The sequence below is a fragment of the Ursus arctos genome, unplaced genomic scaffold (assembly GCF_023065955.2).
Source record: "Ursus arctos isolate Adak ecotype North America unplaced genomic scaffold, UrsArc2.0 scaffold_6, whole genome shotgun sequence".
NCBI classification, from domain to species: Eukaryota; Metazoa; Chordata; class Mammalia; order Carnivora; family Ursidae; genus Ursus; species Ursus arctos.
Window position 1 is genome coordinate 66,897,898 of NW_026623078.1, and position 14,332 is coordinate 66,912,229.

A 14,332-nucleotide genomic window follows, 5' to 3' on the forward strand; every position below is an offset into this window, starting at 1 on the left:
GACTTGCCAAACCCATGGATACTTTCCAGCGGACACCGTGCAGGCAGTCTTTGACCATCAGGCGATGCTGGCACAGTCCATTCTGACACGGTTTCCTACTACCACTGGCTGCTTCTTCCTGTCTCCTTCAGCCTCCTCGTCCTACCCCTTCAACACTGTAATTGCCTGGCAGACACACTCTTCTCACACAGGGAGATCTCCATCTCTCACCCATCTATCCTCTTGCCGTAGATATGTGCACAGAAGGATGGGAGAAGGACACCACACGAACCCATGGGAGAAAGGCATCTGAGGTGGAAGAAGAACATAATGATGGGGGAGGGGGAGGATTCAAGATGCACAACAGGCCAGCAAACAGCTGATCCCTGGGCTCCAGGGACTAACAAGGCAGATTCCTAAGGGAAAAGGGGAAATCGGCCTGGAGCAGGAAGCCCACAGCAGTCTGGAAAGGGCTCTGGCTGCTAAGGAGTTCGGACTTTATTTTATTGCAGTGGTGAAGAGTCGGGCGCAATTATGTGTCTGCCACACCCTAGTAGGAAACAAACCCAAACCCTATCTTCCTTTCCCCCTGTGAAATATTTCTCACATCTCTTCCTTTTCTCATATTACTTCAGCTTGTTTCTTCAATTTCTCCAGGTGTTGACCAAGCTTTCTGCAGCAGTTCATTCACTCTTTTCTCTAAAACTATGATGACGTCTCCTGGGGAGTCCAGGGCAGTGGCTGGGCCCTTGCTGTGGGTGTGGCAGCTCCCCCGATTAAGAGCTCAGAGCCCCACACAGCCTACCCTGCCCACGTCTGCACCCCTTCTACTGGGATACCTTCAAAATACGGATCTTGAATCTCTGACCTGACTTTAAGTCTCACGATGGGAAGGTTCACAGCCTTAGATTCTTTAATATTGCCCAGTGCCAGTCATAGTGTTGAGCCTATCACAGGAGCACAAGTAGAAATGTATACTAATTTGCATGCAAGTGAACTTGGAAGGCAGCATGGGAAAACAGCAACAATAAAAACCTGAAGACCTGGGGCTCCTTACAAGGAAAGAAGCAAAACTGTGCAGAGCAATAAAGATAAACACCTTATTACTGATTCTAACCCAAAAACCTGAGTTTTCCCTATTGTAGAGCCCAAATAAGCAAAGATTTCTTTTACTACAATGTTGTTTTTCTTAAATTACCAACATTTCATGAGAGAGCTAGTAAACTAGAATGAACCTGCCGAACTAGGACAAAACCAGAAAGCAACATAGTACAGTGAGAAAGGACTCGAATATGGCAAACTTGGTAACAAAGCCTGGTTCTACCCCAAGTTAGCGTGTGGCCTGGGGGAAATCACTTACCTCTCTGGACCTAAATTCCCTCAACTATTGGATGGGAAAACCACCCATCCCACTGCATTATGAAAACCAATGTTTAGAATGGACACCAAGAACCTGGCTCTGAGTAGGCACAAAATAACATTAGTTATCTTGTTTTCTCAATAATTGTGTGCCTTCACTGTGTCAGACACAGCTGTAGGCACTGAAGACGTATCAGAAAAAAGTCAAACGCGTGTTCTCATAGGGCTCATATTACCCATCCCTAGCCTCTGTGAGAACAGAAGCCCCAGTCTTTTTCCTAGTGAAAAATACACATAATGTCCATACACAAATTGTACCTACAGTTGTAAAGGGATTAATAATCTAAGATCCTAAGAGGAAATCAAGAACCCTGCCCTTCCATCAGTGTCTTCCAAATGTGTGTAGTAAGAATGACTCAGGGCACATGTTAGACCCAGGGCCCCACGTCTGTTTTACCAAAACAACAACAATACACCAAGAGAGAGGATTAGGAATGTGGGTGTCATGAAGTGTCCCAGGAAAATGTCATCATTAAAGAAAGACCTAAAAAAAGGTCAAGGTCCAGCATACCTGCTTTTGGTAGGCTTACCCAGCCATATATTAGGACGGTTAAACTCAACTATTAGGAAGCGCTTGATAAATATTTGTGAATGTAGAAAATATTCTAAGCTACTGAAGTAAATACTATACCTACACAAACTTCCTCAATGACTCCAACACAGCTGTCAACCCCAGCTTATCCACAAGGAAGTATTTATTAAGGACCCCGACATAAAAAGCTAACTTTTCTCAGAAAACAGAAAAGAGAAAGAGAAAGCAAGAGCTCGGGCATCACAAGGCCCTGACACATATCTACTGACTCAGCCAAGGCCAAGAGCTGGGCTGCCCTACCTCCACTTCTTGGTGACTGGTTGCTCTCTCCTACACCTATAAATAACTGGTCATCAAGGGGGCACTACAAACTTGAGACAAAAATCAAGTGCGAAGTCCACCTACTGAAGTTGGGTTAATAACATTTTTACCTCCATGTAATGCACACGCCTATAGGGATTCTGTAACAATCCCAGATTCAAGTATTCTACACCATAGTTATACGGATCAGTGGAAAAATCCTAGTGGAAATCCTAGTGCGTTAGCATCCAAATTACCTCCAAAACTGTGCTTGGAAACAATTCTGCCATCAGGACTTATACCCAGTTTGAGGCCAGGTAAAATGGGGTCTTTGCAAGTGAAACAAGCATTGCTCCCACTACAGAAAGGAACAGCTGATGAAAGACCCAATTCTAAATCAGAATGACACACAGCTGCAAAACCAGCCCCTGGCCCCTGCCATCCTCAAAATTTAAATCACACTACAAACAGTCAACTAACCTATGGTTTCACAAAATGGAGTTCATGACCCCCCTGGGCAAATGGCCAACTCCTTTCAGGGACAAGTAAGTTTGTTCCCCACTTAAGTTCAGCTCCTCTTCTGTGGACTCAAACATGGTCTTCCCTTTCCTGTCCTCAGGCTCTCGCCTGTCTTTCTCCAAGGTAAGCCTTTCCTCATCTGGGTTTCTTTCCTTATTTGACAACAATGACTCAAAATCCAGAGCTTGACAAAAGTCCCTTTTATAGTAAGTAACTTAAGAATTTGTTAACAGCTTTCTCTTGGATGCAAACCAGCGGCATTTCTAGGCTATATCCATGCTTGAGATCTGGACCAACGTCGAAACCAAGGGGGTATATTTGCCATAGCCATACTCTATTCTTGTATAATGCAGCACAGAGAGCCCATCTCTGGAAAGCTACTCCCTCCTAATCCTATCCAAATGCCTAAACTCTACCCCTTAATGTAATTCCCTCATTTTTGTGAGATCCTCATTATCAATGATTTGTCAATACAGAGAAAATCCAAACTGAGGAAAATTTGGCACCATATTACATGGAGGCATAGTAACTCTAAAGTACAGTTTGGCAGTTTCTTATAAAGTTAAAACACATTTACTATAGGAGTCAAAAACTTCTTTCCTACCTCTTTATACAAGAGAAACTCATGTTCACACAAAAACTATTTATAGTAGTTATTCACATTTACCAAAAACAGGAAACAACCCAAATGTACTTCAACTGGTGAATGGATAAACAGTGGTATGTCCATTCAGTGGATACTACTCAATAACGAAAAGGACTGAGTGGATACATACAACAACATGGGTGAACCCCAAGTGTATTACACTAAGTGAAAGAAGCCACACTTGAATGGTAACATAGTATATCATTCATATGACACTCTGAAAAAGGCAGGAGTGCAAGGACCAAACTCAGTAGTGGTTGTCAGGCTGTGGGTGAAGGGTAACTACAAAGAGACACAAGGAAACATTTCGGGGTGTAGGTATTAAATTTGAGGGTAGTGGTGATTATAAGACTGAATATATTATATTTGTCAAAACTCAAAGAACTACAGAAGGTGCATTTTATGGTATGTAAATGACCTAAATAACTCAAATTTTAAATTTCTTAACCTACTAATATAGAACAAAGAGAACACAGGAAATAGGGACTCAAGTTTCAAAACCATGAAATAGTTTAAATATTTTATCTCAGGAGAAACTGAAGGTTTTTTAACCTATTTAACCAATTTAGATTATGACTGTAAATGTGTGTTAATTCTTAGATAAAAAGAATCTTTTTGTTATGTAACTTCTACAAGACTTATATCAGGACAAAACATTTTTCATTTTACATTTGACTCTTTATAGCCTATTTATATAGAGCTCCCCTTTTTCCCCCAAAAAAATACATTAGGGCATCAATTTTCACCAAAGACTTCCTAATCCTTAGATGATCCTAATGTTGATCTTTGGTGCCTATCAAGCCACCATCTTAGGTTGACTATGATCTTCTTTAATGGTCTGGCCTAACTCAGCCATATCTTCTCTGGAAAACTAATGGAATTATACAGCTCTGACCTAATGTCAATTTCATAGAGTGCCTGAAATTTCTCTTTTGCAAGATCTGAAATTTTGCTTTGCAATCAATTTACATACTGTATGGCTGGGGAATTATTAGACCATTAGACAGCCCCGTCAATAAAATAGCAGGTATTAAGTGGCAAGTAAATTTTGGGTGGGTTGGGGGAGTGATCATTTAAGTGATGGGCCTTTAGTGAATATACCCCTGTTACAACTTTTACTTCCCTCTTCTGCCTCATAACTGCAGGGAATCAGATAATCAAATAATACATGAAAAGTGAAGATGCCTCATATTTTACCAATCACATTTCCTTGTCTTACCCCAACTCTGAGCACCTACATTCCTTCCCTGAGCACCTACTACTACACCAGACACTACATCAAGAGGCCATAAAAATGGCTCAGATGCTTTCTTAGGTATGGCAGGAAGGAGATGTCATTGCCATCATGTTGCCTAACATTTACTAAGTGTTTATCGAGCAACTACCAGAATCGGCCCTCTAATTTAATGCTATGTGCCTATGAGGTCACTACTATTAATATTCTCATTTGCTAAATAAGTAAAGAAGTGTCAGAGCTGTTCAGTGAGTTACCCAGGCCCACACAGCAGGTCCTCGGCAGAGCTGGGGTTCACACCCGGTCTAGCTGCAGAGCTGATACACTGAAGGACAGCTACAGCCCTCACAGTGAGACACAAGTAGGCTTGAGCACGTTCTGGTCCTAACTCTCCAGGTGAACTATAGCTGTGGTTTCACACCCCGTGATCAGTCCACAAACATCTGTCAAATCACTGAAGACTCGGGAGTTTCCAAGTGGACAGAATACCACCAAACACAGCAGCCAGGGCAGCCGAGGAGCAAAGAGCTGAACTTGGCAGCTGGCTCCTCCCAGCCTCAGTGCCCTTGGAAAAAGTCTGAAGGCAGTGAGGCGGCCGCCCCTGTCACCCAACAGCTGCCACCCCTTCGTGCTCTTCACTCGGGGAGGCAAGCTGTGCCTGCAGCTTCTTGCACCCACACTTTAGAAAAACCAGACTAAATATAGCCAAGTTTGCTCTCATGAGCCAGCTCAGAGCTGGTAGTGCTGCTAGATTCCACTTCAGAAAATTGGGGAGAAATCAGCTTGATTTACAAGAGAGCAGCTTTCGTTGCTTGCTCCTGTGGTTTCAAAAGGACTGTATGCAAGATCCAACTGGGCTGTGGGGAATGCTGAAGGTTTGGCCAAGCAGATAATAGAGCCCACAGGAAAAGGAATGTACCAGACATGACTTAGTAGCATCCTCATTCACTTTCCTGCCCATAAAGGGCTAAACAACCACAACACCAGGACTTTGGGGGGAAAAATCCATTAGGTAAAACATACTCTACATACACCACGGTTTTATGCCCTTTCCACCATTCCCCACCCATCAATATCCTGGTCCAAAGCTCATGTGAATGCTACTCCCTTGGTTAGCCTATCCCATCCAGCTCAGAACTAAATGCTCCATTTGTTCTCAGACCTCCCACATTATGTTGCTTGTACTTTTACTTAGCACTTATATCATTCCATCTAATCTGCCTCTTGGTCTCCTTCAGCAAAGTGATGATGGGGAGGTACAGAACGGGCTAAGCTCCCTTCCTTATTAAACTCCACCACCAAATCTAGTAGAGTTCCCTGCACACAGGCTGTGCTCTATTGCCTATGAACAGAAAATGCAAAACTTGTATGAACGCCAGTAAAAGAGTTTGCAATTCCCTGCCCTTCTCCTAATTAAATGCACAACATGTGACACTCCCTGGAGTTCAAGCAGCAGCTTCAAATCCCGGGCTGCCCCTCCCGTAGGTCATCACAGCATCTACCGTGACTCAGCATACCAGAACACGGTTACAGCTGCAAAGTTCTACGCAATCTCCCCTTAGAAGCACCAGCCCTTGTTTCTTCTGGCTTAAGAGTACATACGGCAAGACAGAAGAAAGAAAGGGCTGGACCAGGCAATACAAGAGGAGGATTAAACTGAAGCCCTGTCTGAACTGGCTGAGAGGTCCCTAAGAAGTGATGGGAGTGGCAGGAATGACTGCCCCAGCAAGCATGGAGGCAGGATTTGAGGCCCTGCTTCTCACACTGGACAGGGATTTTCGATGATGGGTTTCTAGTCACCACACTCAGGTCTTAAAGTGATTCACAGAAGCTGCCGGTACAGGAAACTCAAATCGTATGTGCTAGAGAACAAAATTAAGTTTAGGGGGGGGAAAAGGGGGGGGGGGTAAGACCTCTTGGTGATAAGTGAAGTGGAAGAGCAGGGGGCAGCAGCTAGTTAAACAATAACATAATGCACAGACAAGGTCGCGTTAGGGCAACTGGACTACACTCCCACTGCTTCTATGGCTCCTACTCTATAGGTGAACATAGGTGGGAGTTCTCTCAGGGGTCTAAGGGGCTACTGGAGGAATCAGGAGCATCCATAATCTACCCATGAATTGTCTTGTCATTCATTCAACAAGCTTCATGAAGGGTCTACCACAGGCCTGGCCTAAGACACAGTGGCTACCCGCACACAGCACCACCAAGTGGAAGAGGTGATTACACACAATGTTCTCAAGAATGGAATCTAGTTAGAAGAATGTCGGTGGGCTAGCTCTGAGAGCCCTCCTTGCTTCAGGCTTCATATGAGGGGAAATCCGTGAGGACACTTCCAGTCTCTCTCCATTCTCTCATGGGTAATTAAATTCAGAAGAGGCAACAACTACTGACATGCAAGTCTAGGAAAGGGAACAAAGCACAAGTGTCTCCGGCCTCTCTCCTTCCCTTGGGAGTCTCACCTGCCTGCTGCAGGAGCCCATGTTCTTCCTGATCCCCAGGCTGTTAGAGAAGCAGCAACTCCTAGCAGGGGCAAGTGCTAGGCTTGGGTCCAATATCAGCAAGTCTACCTTATCATCCAACCCAAAGCCAAACAAACAAAAACAAAAACCCATGGAGTCTTGTAATAAAGAGGACACTTTTATCTCCCATCATGAGTCTCTGTGACTCAGTTCTGAATTCAAGTGGAGTAGAGAGCCTTCACTGACAACTCCTTCCCTTTGCTATGCGTCATTTGCCTTTTCCCCCAGTTCCATTATGTATCCTTACAATATCTTGGTGATGGGCAGTTTTTTTTCTCTTTTACAGGAGAAACACCATAAAACCTGAGCCTTGAATGACTTTGAGGCCATTTGATAGTCAATGTGTTCATTTAGGATGCAAAGTTCAGATTCGTTAACACAGATATGTCACAGAACATACTGCCTTCCATTTGAAATCTTCAGGGCGGGGGAGTGCTGAATGTTGGAAATCATTTTTATGCCACATAAGAGAGACTGGTCTATTAGATCTGGAATAAAAACACTTTGCACAAATGTTTCTCCACTCCACTTTGCTTATGCAGCTCTGAGGATGAAGAAGGGAAGGAAATGGGAACAAGGAGTAGGGCATTTATACTCCATTCATGAAACAATTACTGCAGTCCTTTAAGTGCCAAGCACCAATCCTGGAATACAGAGATGAATACAACTGTCCCTGATGAGTTCACTTTTTTTTCCCCTCTTCCTCTATAATGATGCAATCCATTTCTGTTAAATATCACCTCATGGGCACAATCATCTACACAGTCTGTCCGTGGAGAATGGATTACTTTGTGGTTTCTGCATGCTACCTCCTCTCTAGTGGCCCTAATTTTTCCAGCTATTTGGGGTTTAGTAAAATACAATGTTTTTAAAAGGCAATGGATGTAAACGTAATCCCAACCTGAATGCAGACCATGTGCTCTATGGCTGAAAAGCACAACTCTAAGTGCCCAGCTGCCCATCAATGTGAGGCATGGGTCTCCACTATGCTAGGGAATAGAAGGAAGATACTGTAACTAAATTCAGAGAAGAAAACATAACTCAGGCTAGCCATAAAACAAAGTGCACCTCTTTCTCATCTTAGACTCAAGGCTACAGGTTCAGCAACATGAATGAGCTCCCTGTTTGTTCTTAACACTTTTACTACTCTTAACACTTTACACTTAACACGAGGTCAAGCTTACTTAAACAGGTTAAACATGATTTAAAAAAAAAAACCTTCTAATTTGCTACTAATTAGGCTTGTATGAATAACTGAAAATTCAGGATACAAAACATGCCAAAGAGTAAAGTTTTTTTTTTTTTCTTTAACTTTTGTTGAGAAGGATGGGAGTACAAAACATTTACTGAGGATCTATGTTCTAAGCACCGCCCATAAGCCCTCTCCTTTATTACATCCTCCCAACTTTCCTGGGAAGTAAACAGTAGTGTGCCCTTTTCCCCAGATGTAGAAACTAAAGTTCAGACAAGATTGGGCACGTTCAGGGCAGTATGGCCGTAGACGGAAACTAAAGTTCAGATGTTAAGTAACACGTACCTGATTTCCTATTCCAGGCCAAATTCCTTCTCCGAATCAGTGTTTCTTAATGAACTTAGGGACACTGGCTGTTACTTGGTTTTGGGTTGTGAACTTTGTGTGGGATGGCCATGCACTGAGGGACATACAGCGTCCTTGGCCCATGGACAAAAAAATACCAGTAGCAGCCCCAATATATTCTAATCACACACTTGGAGGACTGTTACCCCTCGGATGAGAACCACTGCTCTAAAAGATTCTTCGAGCATCCAGGACAAAAGACTGAAGAGACGGGCACTTCCTTTAAAAATCTCCCCTACCTTCAAATCTCTCAGAAGTCCCTTATTTTATGGCACTTGGGCTCCTAAGAAAGCCCCGTGCACACTTACAGAGTCAATTACAAAAGTGCGCATGAATTTATTTCCCATACATTCCGTAAGCATTTACTGAGAACCTACTATGGGTCAGGTACCGTGCTATGGGCTGGGAATATAAAGTCAAAAACTACAAGGTCCCGACCCTGAAGGGGTTACAATCTAATAGTGTAGTGAGAGATTAAGTACTGAAACGTTACAATAGGTGTAAGCACAGGTACAGGGAAGCTTAGTGCAGAAGGCACCTCCCACAGACCAGGGCAGAGAGCAGGGAAGGCAGAGGAACAAAGGACTGAGACAGATTCCCAGAGGAAGTGAAGATTTCCCTGAGCCTTTTGAAAGATCAGGTGAGAGTAGCCAAGAAGCACCCTAGGCTGAGCAAACTGCCTTTGCAAAAACAGAGCTAGGGAATCCTCTTTGCAGCCAAAGTTCAAATGACTTCCTTCAGTCCTCAAGTTGAGACCTCATTATGATTCAAACTCAGGATCTCCTGTTTACTAGACAAGCACTTGAACCAAAAAATCTCTAGAAAATAAGCCCCTGCAGTCTACGTGTACTTCATTCCAAATCTCTTGTTTTTGTAAGGTCTGCCTTTGCTGGTATAATAACCCATCAGACAAGAAATATGACTAATTTTATACTTCTTACAGTGAACAGGAAATTGTTTTCAAATACACCGCGGACTGGCAAACCAGTGGGAGTGTCCCTCAATTGGGAACACAGAAAAGTGCAGAGAAAAAGAGGATAATCAAGGTCATCTGAAGGGTGAGGCAGAAGGGGTGCCAGCAGGTCAACCTAACCTTGGCCTGAAGCTCAGGATGAGCTTTATCTTTCTGCCTTCATCTGAAGTCTTGTTTCACTTACCATCAACTGTAACGATGCAGAAAGCCAGATTCTCACATTATTACATTTGCACAATAGAGAAAACTTAGAAACATCTTTGGCTATTTTTTTTTTCCAAAGCCATGTATGTTATAAATGTAATATAAAAACCAAAGATGTGAATATAATATAGATAACTAAAAGCAGCCAGATGGGGCACTCTGAACCTCAGCCCAAAGGGAGTAGTTTTTTGAGTTAAGGTACTGAGCAGAAGAACTGGGTTGTTGCTACTTCAGATGGTTAAGTAATTATAATGAGAGCACAAGTCAGAGTAGTTCAGTTGCTCTCTCCTGGGGCAGGGAGGGGAGAGGGAAGCAAGCCCTGTGGTTCCCTCTTGCCTCCAGCCTACAAGGAACAGGCTCATTTCCCCTTGGCAAGGAGCCAGATGCACTGGTAGGCATGCCCTCTTTTTCCTACCCCAGTTCCCCTCTTACTGGAGCCACGCTCAGGAGCCATAACTCTGCGGGGAACTGTAACCTCTCCTTCAGTCCCATGATTATTACATTTTATCATTCAGGCACAGTTTGACCTCTAATTTGACACCGCAAACACATCTGGTCCACATATTTTTCCCTATAAACTACCCTCCAGAAAAAAAAAAAAAAGTCTGTGTTCCAAGGGAAGAGAATCTGAAACGAAAACTCGGGATCCCTCACAAAACTCCTGCCCCTGCTTTCAAACAGGAGGTTCAGAGGAGACAGTATTGTAGAGCCAAAACTGCAAAGCCAGAGGCCAAAATTATACTAGAAAAGAGGAAGGTGGTCTTCGAAGAAAAGGATTCACCCACGTGGAAGAGACTGGTTGTTCTTTTTTATTCCCGGCTGATTCCACTTCTTTTCTGTAAACTTTGCTAACCCCGGGTTGGTCATATAAACAGAGACAGGTGTAGGGACACCTCCACCTCCTGAGTACATCTGCTGCCACTGCTGCCCGGTGCGCACGATAGGGGCCCTGGACCCAATCGAAGACCATGCTTCCCGATGACGCACCTGGCCAGGGTCCTCTCCCACGTGTGGGGGGCAAAACGAGCATCTCCAGCCCCGTGGCCACCCAGCCCGCCCCGGTGAAAGGGGACAGAGAAAGGGGCACCTCGGGGCTGAGATCTCATGCCGGTCTCTCCGGCTTTCCCCCCATTTCCAGTACACCGTGTCGCATTAGGGGTACTCTTCGCCTCCAACCCCAAAGTCCCGCGCACCTACATGTCTTTCCAAAGCAACTGAAGAAAGCGCCTACTGGCCTTCCATGGCTCAGGTGAGTGCCAAGAGGTGTAGGAGGAAAGGGCCCGCTCGCCACCACCCTCTTTCCTCTCCTCCCCACGTTCCCCAAGATTCATCAGGGATGTGTGTATTGGGGTGCGCGGGTTAAGAGGGAGCTTAAAATGCCCAAGCGTCCCTTACCTTCCACAGCCATTCTCTCAGAGCTTCCCTAACGCATGCATAATTTTCTCGGCCGAGATACTCCTCCTGCCCCGCGCGCTCCCCCCTCCTCGCGCTTTCGCCTAAATATTCTGCGCTCATCTGCTCTAGGACCAACCTGCCGCGGTCACGCAAAGCGAGGCTGCCGGCTCCGGCTCCGCGCAGGGCAGCCTGGGAAGTGTAGTTCCCTTACTTCTCTCCGATCGGAGAGGGCACCCCGAATCCTCCTCGGGGGACGGCCCCGCCTCCACACTCGGACCGCAACTCTGGTTGCAGCCGGACCAGGCAGAATAATCTCTCCCGGGGGGGGGGGGGGGTGTCTGGTGAGTGGAGCCGGCGACCCCTGGACGTGGCCGGGACTACATTTCCCAAGATGCTCTGCGCCTGGGTTTCGTTCGGCGCTGAGTAGCGACCCGGGATTGAGCTCTTCGTTGACAATTGGAAGTGGTAAGCACCTGGCAGGGGTCGGGCGGAGGGCTGGAGGCGGCGGGGTCTGTGGTGGGATCTTCTGGGCTTGTTCGCCGGCCTGTTTGGGTAACCATTTAGTGAGGAGAGCAGAGCCACCAGTTGGGCCAGAAAGCCGCTGTACAGGGAGCCGTTGAAAGTTGTTCCTCTGAGCCCTGGGATTCTCGGGGTTCTGGAGAATCCCGCCAGGTGATACAGCTGGTCGTCTGATCCTCCAGGTGGTGCAGGTGGATAAACACTTAACATGAGATGGGGGATGGCTTAAAAATCGCGAACAGGCATCATCCTTAAGGGGTTATTAGGAACCAAATCTAGGAACCAGGAACCCACCTGAGGATGTCTGATGATGGAAGGCTGTCTTGCTTCCCAACTAGGAGGCTTTCAGCCTGCTTGGCCAGGAAGCCTACTAGCGGTCTGTGATAGGGCCTAAAAATTCGTGTTCTTTCAACTTCTGACCCTGTGTCCTGACTCCATGCGTTGGGGGTGCTGTAAGCAGATGGGAGAAAGAATCACGTGGAGGGCGATAGAATTCCAGAGCTGGTAAATACTGATAAAAATGAAGTTCCCAAACCTTTTTTTTTTTTTCCCCTTGCACGTGGAAATGCAGATATAGTTATGGCTAGTAGAGAGGTAAGGGAATGGTCTTGGGGAAACCATTTGACTCAGGACTGTAGTAAGTCTTTTAAAGGCCTTCAGCTTGGAAATTTGAATGGTGCCACTTCCAGTCAGCATCCAGCTCTTCTACCCCCTTGCCTCTGTGTGTGTGTGTGTGTGTGTGTGTGTGTGTGTATTTCTAAAACCTACTCTGGAAAATAAGGAAGTACAAAGATTCAGTTCTTCCCATAAAGATTTCTCAAATTTCTTTGTCTTGGTCATAAAAAAATTTTTTTAAATAATTTTGTTTCTGATGTGTACATGCAGCACTGTTTTTCTGATCACTCAGTATTGCCTAGTCCTACTATTAGGTAATATGGCTGTGTGTGGTACTTGTAAAAATACCTGTGTGTAACTATTAAATGCCATTGGTGATACTTTGTGTGTTCATAGAGCTGTGTGCAAATCAAACCCAAGGCTTCCATCCTTGGTATGGTAGCCAGAGACCTGTTCAGTGAGACACAATGGGTATTTGCCATGGTTAAAATAATTTTTCCAACCTAATTCGTAACCACGCATTTCAAAATCTGGAAGGAACTGAAATCCGGGTGCTTTCTCTCCACTCTCGTGTCTTTCCTTAGGTAGAACGTTTGTAAAAGAAAGCTATGGGACCGGCAGTATCGATGGTTCTCGACCTTGTCAGTGCACTAGCCTTTTATAAACACACATTCTTAAACCTCATCTTAATCTCACAGAATCTGGATTTCTGAGTGTTTGGATAGGGACACCTAAGTTTTAAAAACCCACAGGTGATTCTCATGTGCAATGGCAATGAAAACCATTGGTGTGTTTTCAAACTTTTAAGGATCTGGGGTGATACTAAAATGTAAAAGTCACTGAAATCCATTTTTAATTTAAAAACATTATTTCAGCTCAAATCTTTAAGATCTTTCCCAATTGATGTGCATTCTAGTTTGAGTTTCATTCTTAGTATAAGTAAATAAGATTTGAAGGAAATATTAGTTTAACCATAAGAAATAGCCAATATTGAATTTTCTTAAAACCTGGAAATAGAGCAGTATCACGTGGCTTAACCTAATAAAGGATAAGCAGAAGTTAAGCTGGGGCTTTCAATTCTGGCTGATCACCTGTGGGGATAGGATGAAACAGTTCTCACTAGAATGGCCAAAAGGAAAAGACAGAAAATACCAACTCTTGGCAAGACTGTGGAGCAGTATGGACTCATGAATACTGCTGGTGTTGTGCAAATTGATTCAACCACATTTTGGAAGACCATTTGGCATATTAAGCTATGCTTATCCTGTGACCCAGCAGTTCCCTTGTAAGTGTATAGCAGGCAGATATGCATACACATCTCCAAAAGACATATACAGGAATGTTCATGGCTACATTATTAGTAAGATCTACAAACTGGAAGCAGCCCAAATGTTCATCAACAATAGATTAATGAATTGTGGTATAAACCAACCATCCCATATTGCAGGGGTTAGCAAACTATGGCCTATGGGCCAAAGATGGCCTACTGCCTCTCTCTGTCTTGTTCATGAACTAAATATGGTTTTTAGATGTTTACATGGTTGGGGAATAAAAGAATATGTTATGACGTGAAAATTCTATAGAAGCACCTACATATTACCTTCAGTTTTGCCTTTTGGCCTGGAACACCCAAAATATTTCCTGTCTGTCCCTTACAGAGAAAAGTTTTACCAAATCCTACTATAAAGTAATGAAAATGAATGAATGAACAACTGCATACAACAACACAGATAAACCGTATACATTAGGTATCTATTGATGGTAACAAATCACCCCAAAATTGAGGCTTAAATGAACACCCATTTACTATCTCAACTTCTGTGGGACAGAGATTTGGGCACAGCTTAGCTGGGATTTCTCCTTCATGGTCTTTTACAG

The 14,332-nt window shown here is 44.4% G+C and overlaps 1 protein-coding gene and 1 long non-coding RNA gene across 8 annotated transcripts in view; one reads left to right on the forward strand and one right to left on the reverse strand.

Moving 5' to 3' along the window:
- Positions 1 to 11,492, reverse strand: part of SAMD12 (sterile alpha motif domain containing 12) — a 368,350-nt gene extending 356,858 nt beyond the window's left edge. Inside the window, exon 1 of one of the 2 annotated variants that reach the window (XM_026495527.4) lies at positions 11,321 to 11,492. In XM_026495527.4, the coding sequence (XP_026351312.1) occupies positions 11,321 to 11,333 (13 nt within the window). In that variant the 5' untranslated portion in view covers positions 11,334 to 11,492. The remainder of the gene's footprint in view (positions 1 to 11,320) is intronic. The other variant, XM_057307811.1, reaches the window with a different exon arrangement.
- Positions 11,493 to 11,720: 228 nt separating this feature from the next.
- The window catches only part of LOC113252786 (uncharacterized), a 197,649-nt gene continuing 195,037 nt past the window's right edge, over positions 11,721 to 14,332 (forward strand). For all 6 annotated transcript variants that reach the window (XR_008957795.1, XR_008957794.1, XR_008957800.1 and 3 more), the window contains exon 1: positions 11,721 to 11,785. This is a non-coding gene — a long non-coding RNA (uncharacterized LOC113252786). The remainder of the gene's footprint in view (positions 11,786 to 14,332) is intronic.